This window comes from Schistosoma mansoni (genome assembly GCF_000237925.1).
Source record: "Schistosoma mansoni, WGS project CABG00000000 data, supercontig 0187, strain Puerto Rico, whole genome shotgun sequence".
Taxonomy (NCBI): Eukaryota; Metazoa; Platyhelminthes; class Trematoda; order Strigeidida; family Schistosomatidae; genus Schistosoma; species Schistosoma mansoni.
Genome location: NW_017386070.1, coordinates 413244 through 429597, shown reverse-complemented (window position 1 = coordinate 429597; position 16354 = coordinate 413244). Strand labels below are relative to the sequence as shown.

General features: G+C 32.8%; 1 protein-coding gene across 1 annotated transcript in view; it reads left to right on the top strand.

The window, feature by feature from the left end:
* The window catches only part of Smp_132930 (hypothetical protein), a 61358-nt gene that overhangs the window by 40479 nt on the left and 4525 nt on the right, over window positions 1-16354 (top strand). Inside the window, exons 8-12 of the mRNA XM_018792708.1 lie at window positions 4657-5012; window positions 9683-10046; window positions 10996-11187; window positions 12105-12225; window positions 15041-15120. Coding sequence (XP_018644148.1) covers window positions 4657-5012; window positions 9683-10046; window positions 10996-11187; window positions 12105-12225; window positions 15041-15120 — 1113 coding nt within the window. The remainder of the gene's footprint in view (window positions 1-4656; window positions 5013-9682; window positions 10047-10995; window positions 11188-12104; window positions 12226-15040; window positions 15121-16354) is intronic.

Genomic DNA, 16354 nt, shown 5'->3' with positions numbered 1-16354 from the left:
CTTGTCTCCTGATAACTAATTGAACAAGTTAAATGGTAATCTTCAAGTTGGTTACGACCACAACTACAAAATAATAACCATTTCATTGAATAGCGGATTAAGTCAATCCAGTATGACCTACTCCTTATTTTCTAGATAAATACATGATATTGAATAGAATTTTTTTAACATTGTCGTTCACAATAAATATTTTGAATGTCATCGAATTAATTTGTTGGCCCTTGTTGTTCAACTTCCGTTACCTATTAAAGCTAAGAGGAGTTAGCTTTAGACGGGACCTTAGTTTTTTAGATTATAAAAATATAAATCCTGTCAGTGTGTATTGAGCTGAAAGAAGTATGAATATCATGCGATTGATACAACTTCATAACTCACATACTCCTCTTGTAATTGCTGTATATCAAACCACCTTAAGAATTTTAGACAAGAAAAGGACTTGGCACTTGCAATAACTGTACAGTGAGTAGTAAGAATCTTGGACAAAACAGTCCTAAACAGGAAAATAAAAAAGTAGTGTTATATGGTGTTCAATAGTTTCCAAGCTAATATTCTTTTGTGATGAGGAAGGTCTTCGAGCTTACACCACATTACTCACAATTATCACGCTACACTTTCAGATCCCACACCACTTCTAGGTAATAATAAAAACGTTTATTTAAAGTCTGATGCAAAGCAGAGTAAATAAAACCTCATTCGACTAACAATTTATAACAATATCATTGGGTTTGGGATGAAAATTACTTAGAAGTTGTTCAAAGTCATTAAATCCATCTAATTTGAGTACGAATAGTGTATTGAAGTCAATTCATATCTTACGAAATACTTCAGAAAATACATCCCTATTTGGTTTCTAAAACAGACCGAGCAGAACTCTTGTGCGTGTTTAAAAGAATAGGCTATCTGGTGGATAAATAACTTCTTTGTTGTGTATTGGTACAATAAAAAAGTACCAGGGACAAAGCAAACATCACTTGTAAGTGTTTATATCAAAGTTTCGTCATTGGGATAGTCCCCACGCACCATTTATATTGAAATTTATTTGTAGGTTAGACATAACTATAAGTGAATGAAAGTATTCACACTTCACCTTCAAAGAACTTTGTGGCCTCTTTATTCGGTCTAGAGTTATTAAATTTCTGACAGAATTCCTCTGAATACACCACAAATTTACGTAGGATCAAAAATTTGAATACCTATTTGAATTTAGTACCAGTCTAAGATGACTTTTGATGCCTGCAGTTTGGATAAAGTATTTAAAAACTACATATAGCTGAACATAGCATTATGTATAACATTCCACTGTTCATAAGTAACTCGTTTTGAGAAGTGAATCTAAGACGTTTCAAGACGTACCTTGATTATGAACATTGTAATGTCAAAGTCAGAAACTAATAACTACGGTATTTTGACACTCCATCTTAACAGAGAACTTTTGTCCTTGAAATACCGATATCTTGTTTTACACTGTGTAAAATCAGGTCACTGTTTATGTGTCTTAAAGTTTTAACATTTCTCCCCGCTGGTTCATCACTTAATCACCCATAATTTCCATTCAGGACTATGTTCTGTGTGGGGAAGTCATCCAGGGATACTGCCAACCACTAGTTTACCGCTATCTATTTCAACTAAAGAGAATGGAACTAGAAAGATTCTGTTAATTACAAAATCTGGAAATGAGGTTATTTTTTTAATAATAAAAAATACTCAAATTAGACTATGTTGAATCTATAGTTTGTGACTATGATTATCCCTACTTTGAGTTTATATAGCATGATGATTTAGTTATGCTGACAAAAAGTAGATTAAATTTATTCTTATGTGTGTGAACCATTGAGATTCTGTTACTTCTCATTAATTCATACAGACGAATACAAATAATTTTAGTGGCTTGATAAACTAACAATAAAACCTTAACATCATAATGTGCAAAATAGAGAAATAAACCAATCGGATATCTATATCTTTTAGGATTCTGATGTCAAAGTAGTCAATCCCTTTCCTAAATTTTCATAAATCAATGTGAAGACGGGGTTGATCAGAATGATGTAATGTATTTGCGCTAGGTATTTCGAACAATCTGAACACATACACACACACACACTTATCAAGACAATTTATTTGATAATTAATAAAGGTCAATTAAATGAAAGTTCAACTAAACAAAGGAATAATTATGATCAGAATGGGGTTTATGGAGATTGTAGTAATGTTGATGGTTGAATTGATGAGTCGATGTAAGGTAGACCACGAATGGAAACCTGGAAGCACTGGATGACCGTTTCGTCCTAGTATGTAACTCCTCAACAGTGTGCATCCACGATCCCTCACGTGGGATCTCAATCAAAAACTTAACAATCTTCACAATCTCATACTGATAATTACCATGTGCTCACTAGTGACTAGCTTTGTGAGGGAATTCTTGGAGTCCTAGTGAGAAGTCGTGACCGGTGGAGTTTAATGCGTGTCAGGTAGAGAATGGAATGGTTGTGCAGTCATTCGTGGATCAATGAAAGTTAAACCTTAACATCATTGGATGTCGACCTAGTGGTCAAGAGTTTAAACGTTCGCGTATAAGATCGTAGGTCCTGGGTTCGAGTCTCTTGTGTGTGATCGTGAATGCTCAGTGCTGAGGAGTCCCACACTGGTATGGAACCGCTGTTCAGTGCTTACACGGTTTTAGTAGTAGTCTAGCTTAAATCGACTCATCAATTCAACTGTTAATATTTCAAACTTACCAAAAATAACTGTAACTCAAATTAATGTTGCTTGAATCATGTTTGTTGATACTCTTTTATGAACTTTAAATTTTTATAATCAAGGAACATAATAGTTCTTTACAATTTAACTGAATATAAGGATACAATGAAGGATCCAATGTTTCTAACATTCACTTTTAATTTTATTCAATATACATTCCTTTATTTCTATTGCTTTATGAAATGACTTTCTGGTTTTAGACCAACTGGTAATATTCCAAATCCACAAGTTATTTTTACTACATATTAGTTATGCTAACTCTTGTTACTGCAAACTGTAAACTTAGATCATCAATTTTGAAGATATACCAGTCAATTTAAATTGCTTTATAGATAATATATCATTATGCTAATATATTAATTTTCCAGCTGTTTCATTGTGTATTTGTATTTTAATTCATTGAACACATTAAATCACGTATCGTTATTCGGAATCTTTATTATAGGCTGACGTTGATTAATGATTGTTAACTAATGTAGATGTTATGGAAATTACAAAATGAACTAGTTTACAAATAATTTACTCGATTTGTCAACATGATAGATTATTTCTTGACCATATATATTTTAACTGAGATAGAGTAGGTATCCACAATTTCGTATTCAGAGATGAAGGAAAATCTCCCGTGGACTCAGAATATATCCGAGGTTTGGCCATGATAGCACTCTAGTGCTAAGATGTGAGAACTGTCTATTAATTTAACATTGAGTTCATCCACTCTAATTTATTTAGGTTTCAATCTTACTGAATCTATATTAGTGAGAACTTGATCAAATGAAGCACGCATATATGAGTACCTCACGTTAACACAACAGTTGATAGACAGACAGAATGGAAACTAGTAGTACTTTGAAAGCATTGACAAACGAAAATTCAATTTCACCACACTTTTTGAACACTTGGTGTCTTTAAAAATACTTGAATTCAGCTCGGTAGTTTTGGAAGGATAGATGAGACTAGGAGGGGGGGAGTGATTTGCAAGCAAACGGGATTCGATTTGAATTATTATGACTCTTATACGCTACTGGTTTGGTATAACCTTTGCATGAGATCCAATAATTATAGACATACGGATTGAGAAAAAAATGTTGCATCTGACATAGACTAACAGAAATGCTGAACTTGCTGATGCTTTTTCGTAACTTTATACACTCTGTGAGAGGTAGCAAAAAGCCTCAGTTGTGAGAAAATAAGTTGTGGAAAGACTTCTAATAAGGAGGAATTTGATTAGATTAATTTGATTAAATTTGAGTTTAATAGTGGAAATTTATCTGTAACTTGAGTAGAGAGAAAAGTTTGAGAAACGCTATGCAAAGGTGCCTTGTGATCGGTTTCACTATGATACTATACACTGGGACAGCCAGGATCATACATAATCTAGGTCACAATGATAATACTATATCAAGTGAAATGTTAAGACACTTTACTGACGGTTCTCGTAAATGAACTTATCCTACTACCAGCTGTTATCTAATACGATCGAGTCTACTTAGCTGGTTATCATTAAATAATTTTAACTATTTAAAGAGAATTTCATTTACATGACTGTCAATATTTGTAGCTCAGGTCACTGAAGTTCTAATGACAGTAGACATTTTAGTCACTAAAACTGAAGACGATAACTGCTTTATTAATATAAAGCACAATATCAATCAAAAATCAGAGGACATCTTTACTGCTAACTTGTTATACACTAACTAGGTTATAAAACTGTCAGTAATATTAGATATCAATCAAGTAATCTTAAAGTATTGACGCTAATTTTGTAACAATAAGTAAATAGTTTAAAATCTTCAGCTAGAGGACTCAACTAGTTGAACATTTTCTGTGTAAACCACACCTGGTTCTTTCCTCCTTTGGCTATGAAACGATTTATCAACTGTTTCTATTCATTTGTAGACTTTGGTATCCCCGGTACAATGATTAATCCTGAAAGTTGTCAGTTTATGTATGTAAACCCATCACAGTCGACAACCTCTGTTTTTTCATCGTCATCATCCTCTTCTGAACCATCATCCTCATCTACCTCAAAAACAAATACAGTAAATTTCAAAGGATGGACCAACTCACCTCTCTACCCAAATAATTACCCACCTAATTCAGATTGTTTGTATTTAATTACACCACAAAATGAATTTGCTGTAGAACAATCCATACGTCTAGTCTTTGAAACATTTGCAACTACATATCGAACCCAGTCTAAAGTATCAATTGACAGCCAATCAGAAGTAGAAAAATTTCAAATTTGTAATCAGGTAAGGAATCTCCAGTTAACTAACTTACCTTGCTTGAAGTAGAATAGGAAATTTTACATAAAAAATTTGAATGTTTAGATGGTTTACGGAAAAGTGATAGACCGTCATTAGGTTGTTTTAAAACCATTAGAACTACAAACAAAAAACATGAAAACTTTCATTCTGTCTAGGAAATAGAAGCTTACATTATTCATCATTTGACAGCTTCGCGTTGTCACTAGTCCCTTTAAAAATGTTTTAAGTCTATTACTAGATTTAGAAATGGTGATAATATTGCTTAATTTGCAATATGAAGTACAGTGAAGTACTTTGCCTAAATATACTGTCATTTTTGTATGGCGCCTTTGGTCTTCGGAAGAAATTTAGTTTCACAGTAATCAGAACTGATCAAGATACAAAATACTAGTCTGTTCAATAAAATAACCACAATACTGCACTCATTTCATGTTTATCAGATATGTCTATTTCAGAACTATTTGCGCTTATGACGGAATTGTCATAATTGTGTTTTGATTGTTTTTTTAAGTTAATTGTGAAGAATCGATTGTGTCCGGTATAGTTTTCCCACACATTTATGTAAACAGAAGAAATATTTAAGTTCAAAGAACAACAGCCAGATTTTTGGTGGCATTACTGAACTCTCTACAATACTGAATAACAAAATGCTTTTAATGGGACCTGGTGACCCACAATTTCGTCTTACCTGAACATGACTACTAGAACTACTCCAAAGTACCTAACTGGTGTAAAACCTCCGCCTACCACTTCAAAATGTCTTATCACTCTCATCATAGCTAAAACTATATTTCATGGTCTCGATGGGACTAATGCAAATCGTACGGAAACATCGATGGATTGATGAATATCTCGTTCCGTAATACTTCAATGTTTTACCATTACCCATCCGAAAAATATGGTTGTGTTGTAGATATGATCTTCAAATAACAGACTTTTAAATTACAAACCTAAAAGTGACAACAAAGATTTAGTAAGAAAAAAAGAGTAACTGTCTTTTTGTATAGATATTGCAGTGATATTTACAAATTATTCGTTTGAACAGTTCACCTCAAGCCCTGGTTAAAGTAAACAAATCAAATAAGACTCTGGAACCAACCCAATGCAGTTACGATGTAATTTTCCTGGATTACTAGCTGCACAAAACAATCAGTATTTCATAAAATTCCACCACTCGAAGGTGACATTCGATTCTGGTAAACAATTTCGATCAAATATAGACTTTTTGTGTTGATCTTCACCATGGGATTACAAAGTTCAACTACTAACAATGTTACAAATTTATTACAGTCAAATGATTGAGTAGTTAGAGATGTAATATATAAATCTTATTACTTTAAATAATGTAAATAGATTACCATCAGATATGAAGATTTGTTATCAACATTAGTCTTTAAAAATGCCCCACAATATATATAGGGATAAAATTGATATCCATCGATTGTATCAATCGTCAAAATACGTAGTATATATATCCAACACTTGTTTCACCATTTAAATTTCCTTTTGATAAATAACTGAAACTAGTTGTTGGTCATATCTCAAGTAAACTCCAGCTATAATAAGTTATTTTGAAATGGACTTCAAAAATATGTTTCTACTCCATTAATGACTTAATTTATGTATTTCTTCTGATAACGTAAATAGACATCAACACCTCTATAAAAGTATTCGAAATTACTTGTTTACTCATGTAACCCCTCGTGAAGAAACATAGACTGACCTCCAGCATTCTCAATCCAATTCTGTCCTGAGCAATCCTTTCCAGTTGCTAACTATCCTTTTCATATCTGCTCCTATTTCCCGGCGTATTGTGTTCTTTGACCTTGTTTTTTTCCGATTCCCACCACGATTCCAAGTTAGCGTTTGCCTCGTGATGCAGTTTGGTGAGTTCAGCAATGTATGTCCGGTCCACTTCCAACGTATTTCCCTAATTTCTTCTTCAACTGGAGGTTGGTTTGTTCTCTCCCACAGTAGACTGTTGCTGATGGTATCCAGTCAACGAACATTCAGTATCTTACGTAGACAATTGTTTATAAATACTTGTAAATTTTGATGATGCTTGTGGTAGTTCTCCAAGTTTCAGCTCCGTATAATATAACTAACTATCTTGACGTTCTTATTTAAGATTCTGACTTTGATGTTGGCTTGCAGACATTTGTTTCGAGTTTCATATGTTCTTCAACTGTAGGAACGCAGTCGTTGCTTTGCCAATCCTCGCCTCTACATCTGCATCAGATCCTCCTTGTTCATTGATGACGCTGCTCAGGTACGTGAAGATTTCCACATCTTCCAGAGTTTCTCCATGAAGTGTGATTGGTTTTGTGTTCTCCGAGCTATTTTTTCAGGATCTCACTTTTTCCGTGGTTTATGTAGAGGCCTATTGATGCAGAGGTTACTGCTACATTAGTTGTCTTCGTCTAAATTTGTTCGTGTGTATGGGATAGAAGACATAGATCATCTGCGAACTCCAAATCGTCTAATTCATTATGAGATCTCCATTGTATTCCGTGCTTCCCGTCAGATGTCGAGGTCTTCATATTTCAGTAAACCACAAGAAGAAAGAGAAAGGGGGAGAGTAGGCAGCCTTGTCTAACACCGGTTCTTACTTGTAATGCGTCTGTCGGCTGTCCTCCATGCACCACTTTGCACTGTATTCCGTCGTCTGAATTCCAGATGATGTTGACAATCTACTCAGGAACTCCATAGTGTCGAAGAAGTTTCCATAATGTTCTCCTGTCCACGTTCTGGGAAACTTCGATTTTGAGTTTAATTATGGCTTATTTTGTTGTACTTTGTTGATAATTCTCATCTATTAGAAAACTCACGTCAAGTGACCTTTTATTAATAACTTTAGACTATCCATCATCATCTATGCGTACGAGCTTTATTATCTTATATACTGCAAAACAGAATAAATAATCAGTTTTAAACTCAGAATTGTTGTTGAAATGGTCTCGCTAAACTTTAAAAAATAGTGGACTATATGAATGTTAATCTTATTCCGTTCAGTTTTATTTATATGGGCTTATGGGTTTAAAAAATAATCTTTTTTTTTTCATTTACGTAAGCATTTTAATCAACTGAATGTATCTTAAAATCTACACACAAACAGCACCAGTGATAATACTGATTTATGCACAAACAAAAAAGCTAACATACACGAATATTCTTACTTCATAAACATAACCATTATTTACTTTCCTAACATTCATTATTAACATTTCAACGTTATCTGTCAAAATGTCTATCAAATAGATTAGTCTTCTATACTTTTAAAATATACTTAAAACTATGTTTCATAATGATGTTAGTTATTATATAAAAATAGTTTTATTTTTGGCTGAAGTTATAATAATTAGGGTAATTCTTTGTGACTAGTAAAAATAATGGTAAAATGAATTTAGATTTAATTACTGATTGCGTAAATTTAATTATTTTTTGGTGATAATGAAGATTGAACTTATATACGATGTATTTTCAGATCTAATGAGTTCATTTGATTCAAAACTATTATGTATGTAACTCAATGTTCAAAGTTTTGGATTTTAAGTCTGATTAAAACTACAACTAATACTAGAGTAGACTTTAATAAATAATATAAAATTAGCTTTTAAAACTTGTGATAACCAGCTGAAATCTACCTTTGTGAAAGTCACTTTCGGTGAATATAAAAACTTAGTTATCTAAAGTACTGACATATTCACTGTAATTTATTACCACCTAGGTTGAATGTTCGACCATTTACAAAAAACTGTCGGCTCTACCTAAAGATTTTAATTGAATTTGAAGTAGTTTGGATCATTCCGTTGTGAACATTTCCGACTGAAATTTGGTCAGTTTTGGTTGGCATGAGGGTATTCTGTGAGGATGGTTTGGACATAGTGCGATAGTCTTTAGAGCAAACGGTACTGGCTTCGATTCCCGGATAGAACACCAACTCTGGGATGCAGGCACGTCGAGCTCATGAGTCGCAAATAGAACGAAGCGCGCGTCCTGGATTCCACTGCTGGAGATATTCCATTAATGACTTTAATTTTTATTGTAACTGCAAGAAATAGATTTACATTTAATACATGGTTCAATAAAATTAGTGATTGAAACTTGAAGTATTTTTGTGTGCTAACGAAAAACCTCTAACGATCGTTGTTTAGCTTCTATAAATTTCAATATATCGGGAACACTGTTAAGATCTCCCACACTTTTCCACAGTACTCAAGCCAATAGTCGTTAGCTTCCTATATTGGTCTTAGTGTAGTCAACCTTAATCCTTTTCTTACTTATCCTGAGTTTTACCAATTAAAATTGATCCACGCTTACAAGCTCGTCAATTTGGATACTTTATTTCTTGAACACTAGATGCAAAAGTCAAACGACTTCCACTTGGCGCTTCTACTATAAAACTTATAAGCCGATAATAATATCGGCTTTAATTTGAGATGTTTTACATAACTACTACCTCTGCATCTGATATAGGAATGTCACCACTCGAGTACAGAAAACGAATACTGGAAATATTTATGCCAATCAAATATCGGTGTTAACCATAAATTCAGGTGAAACGTTTCGTGGTGGAGACTACTTTTTATAGACTGTTTGCTTAAGTATATAATTGTTATTGACACTGTGCACATTTTGTTCTTTGAATGATTTAGGATTTCCTTGAAATCATCCAGTTATACATTCCTTTAAAAGAAGAAGTAATAAGTGCTTTGACTTCACGTATCAACTTTCCACCATTACTCGAAGTATCATATGATGTATGGATACAACGTTGGCATAATTTAGAGAAAGAATTACAAATTTATTTAGGTACAAATCAACATATACTAGAACCCATAAGTATATACTGTGGGAAGTATATACCTGGTCCAATAGTCTCAGATCCAACTGCCACAGCCATTTTAATGAGATTTCATAGTGGACAAAATACAACTTCAAAGGGCTTTACATTAAGTTACGAATTTCTCCCGAAAATACCTCTTGATCCAATAAAATCAAAAGTTGTTGATAAACCAGGTATGTTACCATATATTACATTAATATTATTCATTTGCTTTACAAATTACTAATAAAGGTTTTAAGTATGAACTAATGAAACCTTGAACTCATTTTAAACTGCTTAAGGTCATAATTGACTAAATTAAGGAGTGAGGGTAAACGAGCACGATCTCGAGACTCCCTTTAAAACCTTTCAACCAACTAGGCAACGCGATTTAGATGATTTCATCTTGTGAGGTATGGTACACCTATAAATTCGAAACCAGCATAGTGCTTCACTATGAGCCAACACCTCTTAATCCTCTCACCTGGTCGTCTAGGCAGACAAACACTTTTGCAACTCAAGTTTCCAGTATAGAATCAATCTGATTTATCCACTTATATATTTAAATTTTAATGGGACAGGATTCCATTTACCTAACGTTTTATAGCTAGAGTAATGTCGTGGCAGTGCCACAGCCGACTTATATTGTAATATGACATTTTGTCTATGGTTTGGTCCTTTCGAAAATTTTTCTTCAGTCATCACATAACTACTGATATACACTGAGTTTCTGACTATTTTCATTTATCAACGTTCGTCGATGATTAGAGCTACAAAACCTCTCAATCATTTAAAAATACTCTATACTTTGACATTTAAGGACATATGACGTACTTTAACTATTACTTTCAATCTGGATAATGCAAAGACTGTATAATCCAAAGACTGTATGGGATCTCATGATAGGAGGTCATAGTTTCTCCACTCTAATTGAAAACGATCTCATTATGGATGCAAAATCACCACATCTAAATACATTTAACTAAATTACTATGTAATTCATTAAATTTCTGATACAGTTTATGTCTACGTATTTTTAAACAAGTGGTTGCAATAAAGTAGTACTGTAAGTATATATATATATATATACTACTCAATAGTATAGTTAGGTAACGTAGTCTTAATTTCTGAAAATATTTTTAGGGAAGAAAAATGGTGGTGGTGTTGACGACAAACATTCAGTCAAAACTACTAGCAGTGGTTTAATTACTTCACCAAATTTTCCCAATTTATATGTGAAGGATTTCAATTATGAATGGTATATTCAAGGAACTACGGAGAAAAGTCGCATTCAATTATATTTCAATTCATTGGATTTAGAAGGTTCGAAAATGAGTAAGTTTCTAAGTGAGAATGAAACTCGGATAGTGGATTGAATCTCCCAGTGTATTTACTTTTGTATATTGTTCATGCTTGCTTTTTATACATTTCATTCTGTTAAAGCTTTGATTAGTTTCCAGACAAACAGATATCCTCTGTTATTTTTTACATTCCAGTGACATACTAAATGTATGTATAAGACACGGAGTACTAGATAAAGCACTAGATTATTTACCGGAATCAATAAGATTTTGCAAGTAGAAATTAAACATTCATTGGTGTTATAACTTGTGGCTGAATGGATGCCAAGCTAATGTATGACGCGATAAGACCGCCAATCAGAGAGCAGCGAATTATCGATTGGACCAGTGACAAATGTAAAACCGTACGAGCAGTCTACAGTACGTATCGGTCCTGCTTTCTGCCTAGCCCCGCCAGTTAAGTCCAGAACAGCCTCTGTGGTATGAATCCTTGTATTTCAAACATACTGAGTTTAGATACCAAACAGACTGACCACATCGTACCTATAAAATAGAAAATAACATTTGTACAAGATTTGGCCAAATGTGGCTGTGAATGTGGGAGGCAGTAATTAATAGACTCAAGAACGGTAAATCGTATAATAATAGTATATAGGTCAAAATAAAGCTTATAATTAGGGAAACATGAATATGAATAGTTTAGTTATTTAGCGATTATACGGTAAAAAATATATGCATAATATTGGTCCATAAATGAATCCAAAAGTTACCATTCACTATTGTTATTAGACATAACAATTGGAATTACAAAATCATTTGTCGCTGTATTTACTCGAACTTAAAATGAATTCTTTTATAACCGAAGCTTAAGCACTACGTATGCAGATATTATCTTGTACAGTAGAAATTTATTTTTAACCTTTTTTATCATATTTTCTTCTACCGTAATAGATTGTTCAAGAGCAGTTCTTCGGATATATGAAGATCGTAACCCACGAAGTTCATATGAACTTTGTGGAAATCCTAATGAACTCCTGCCTATTGTTATACCGAATTCTGTAGCACGAGTAAAGTAGGTTTTATAAAATACTTTATACTAAAATAAATTTTAAATGCCTATCTGCTCCAGACTCTCTATCATAGTTTGTATAGCATATTTATGATGAGTACTAGATGCCGAATTTAAGTCTTAGAATCTTGTTTAATAACTTGTACTAAGATTCAAAGTTAGGTGAGTTGTTAGAACCTACTCTCAATGTATTCTGGTATTAATTAAACTACTCGAAGTATCCTTGATTGTTTGATTATTTTTTATAACGTAAGGGCAAGCAACCTGAAACTATATTATGGACGAATTCTAATCTCTTAAAATTACCAATGTCCTGTTGACTGAATGCTCCGAATCAAAGATTATCCCAGGTTTGATTGTCATTCAACTCTTCAAATTTCGTATTTCATTTCTATATGAGAGAGCGAGAAGCAGGTGTTGCTATCCTATTACATCAATTGAACGCTTTCTACACGTTTTATCCCTCCAAAGTGGTAAATTTTACTGATAATCAGCAAAATGTCAATTTACACTTTATAAATTCTTTTAATTTCAAAAATTTATCCGATCGATTGTTCTTCTTGAGATTTTAAATTTTTTAAATCAACATGAGTTAACTGTGCAGATAAGATGGATTGTTTAATTTCCATCTACTGTAATAGAAATAAGCTTTGTCATAAAATTCAAGGGGTCATGATGTTTAATGGCTGTTCTGATCAATATTCAGAGAGAGTGTTTATAGAGATGTTCTGTCAACATGGGTACCTGTTGTTCTCAGAATTGTTTACTTGTTTCACTAAAATGTTTGTCGTAAACTATCTTATACTGTCTATTCGTTTCTAGGTTTCTTTGAGTTGAACTCACTGAACAGATATACCGAGCTTTGTCACGTTAACATATTTTCGAAGAACTGATTCAGTAACTTTAACACCGATCATTTTAAAAGCTATCCATAATAGTCTGTTCTTTCCAGATCAGCCTATTTTGATATCATAACACATTCACAGCACATTCTGTCATTTCTGAATAAATAAAATTTATGCAAATATTGATGAAAAACTATTTTGAATACCGTTTTCAATTTCGTAATAATGTTGATGGTCAGTGAGTTGCTGGAAATTTAGTCCTAAAAATGTTAATATACACAGATATTCTATTAGATCATTCATAGTATGAGCCACAAATACTTAAAGACTTTTTGGGCTCATGATCGTAACTGTTTACATTTTAAGTGATATCGGTTTATTCCTGAAAAGAATAATAGATTTATTTAAAATCAATGAACGTGATTGTGAAAAAATAAAAACCTTTCAAAAGAAACCCTTAACAAGTGTTGATGACTTTTATTTCTTATTATTTTTAAGTTACACGATATGGTAACTGAATAGTATGTTGGAATAATCGTTCTGAATGAGAGTCATTCATGGTCCTTTTCAGTCTTGAAAATAATCCTATTGACAAATACCTTTCATCTGAAGTTAATTCCATAGTGAAGTCTGTTTCTTTTTAAGTGACTTTATTTTCGAATTAAAAGTATTTTCAAACAAACAAAAGCATCAAATTCATGAGATTATATTCAGTATGATTGTAAGAAGATATCCGTCCGTGCATAATCTACTGATTATCCTATTTGGAACACTTTGGATTCAATTACTTTTAATTTAACTGACATTTTAGTCGTTTAATACGAAAGGTTTACACAGCATTTGATTTGGTTTGTACAGATAATTTTATTCTGGGCATCTGATATCGTGCAGGTGGAACCGGGAGCCCTAACCAACTATTTTGACATGATCAGAAGCCGCCGGGTTCACTTATGAGTCAGTTTGAATATATTTACCATTTAAAAGCTTCAAACTATGAAAAAAAGTATATGTATACACGTCTAACTAGTGCACCACTATATATATATATATATAGAGAGAGAGAGACTATTCCTTTTGCCTCATATTTCTCAGTCTTTAATGTTTTTTTCATTGGAAAAATCCAATTAGTCTTAGATTATGAGTGAGATATTTAAAATTAATTTGCAAGTCATCTTTAATACTCCATGTTATATATTATGATTTTACGGTTATAATATCTACATAAATTGTTGTCAGTTCGCTGAAATAGATGTGAACGTGACTAATAGCTTCCATAAAATGACAAAATGATTATCAAAATGACTTTTGTTACTAAATGGTTTTGTTATTACTTTGTCTTATCAAATTCAATATTCCCATGAAAGAATCTGGGTGTGGCACTTACCTTGTCAGACGAGCAACTGGGGCGAGTAAACAGAAACAACCTTTAAATTCCTACCAGCTTAATTTGTCTGACCAGGTGGGACAAAACGATATATCTAATTCGGGTGGTCGCTTTATGTTGTGTTTACAACTTCAGAGCTCGTGCCAGATTTTCTCACAGTTGGCAAATTTTTCAACCGCCTACATGTGATCTCAGCAAGATTTTCATATTCAAACATCTAGCCAAATCTGCAGTTTGTTGTTTCAGTGACGAAGGTTTTCTGAAATAGAAAAATATTATTTCTTGTGTTTATGAAAAGTAGTAACTGCTGGATTTCAAACTGATTAATCTATGGCAAAGCCTAATCACGCGGTATGATGTTCTTTAGTCCAGAGACAGATGTAATAGTCACTATATACTTTTACATTGTCTCAACTTAATACGAAACGGTGTTATTAGTTCATATCCCATTTTAAAAGTTCATATCTTCCAACTGTCTTAATTTTATCAACTGGTGAATTAAAAATATCCATACTGTTTGGAAGAGATTACTTAGTGTTGATCAAGTGGTTTTACGGAATATACTTTCTTTTTTAAAACTTCTAAACAGAATGCACACAGCAACGGATGCATCTGGTTCAAAAGGATTCGAGTTAATTTGGACTGATCTACTACCAATAGATCCTGAAAGTATGTTAAAAATGTTTTCTAGAATTGTTAACATAAGGACTGTGAATTTAAAACCAATGACAAAAATGAATGATGAGTTTGCAAACTGTTTTTTTTCAATATAAGTAGATTAAATTAAAACTAAATTAATCAAATCTATATACACTTACAAAAATAGAGATTGAATGAAATTTAGTATGGCAATATTTTCTGCACATTACAGTTATTACCAGTTTCGTGTATGCTGGTCGCCATTATTGTGCTCCTTCTTAGTATGTTCAGTTTACCGAATAGCCCAACTATGTTACGAGTACTTTTACTATCATCTGTTTCAGTTTCTTGTGACTTTCTAGCCGTAATATCATGTAGTTAAAAACTCGTTTTGTTCTATTTCAATTGTTATCTTTCAAATTTTGTTTAATAGTCCCAGCATTTCTTCTAAAACTTCACATATTCACCTGACCTGACGAATCAAACAAGTTTGCCACCACATATTTCTTTCTGCCTTGATTGTCAACATATATCCGTAAATATCTTTATATTAAAAAACAACAAATATAATCAAGTATATGAAGCGTTAGGTCGGGGAGTTGTACTACTTATCATTTCTGTTTAATAAATCACGTCTTATCAACTTTATCAAAAATCATTATGATTATTAGAGCAAATAATTAAACACTAATTATTTGAAATAAACTAGATTAGTGACCAAACCTTAGATTATAAGAAGAGCTATCGAGCCAAGAATAACTATTTTTGTATTTCTGATTAACTTATCTGGTAACAAAAGTAAAAATCAATGTTCCACAGAAATTATTATTATTATTACTATTATTATTAATTGCTTACTTGCTTACTTACGCCTATTACTCCTCGTGGAGGAGAGTAGGTCTCACAGCAGTATTCTCCATCCAACTCTGTCTTGGGAAATCCTTTACAGTTCTTTCCAGTTGTTATTCATCTTTTTCATATCTGCTTCTATTCCCCGGCGTATTGTGTTCTTTGACCTACCTCTTTTCTGCTTCCCTTCCGAATTCCAAGCTAGGGATTGCCTCGTGATGCAGTTCGGTGATTTCAGCAATGTATGTCCGATCCACTCTTATCGGCTTTTCCTAATTTCTTCTTCACTTGGAAGCTGGTTTGTCCTCTCCCATAAAAGGCTGTTGCTGATAGTAGCCTGCCAGTGATTATTGAGTATTTTGCGTAGAAAACTGTTTATAAATACTTGTACATTTTGATGATGCTTGTGGTAGTT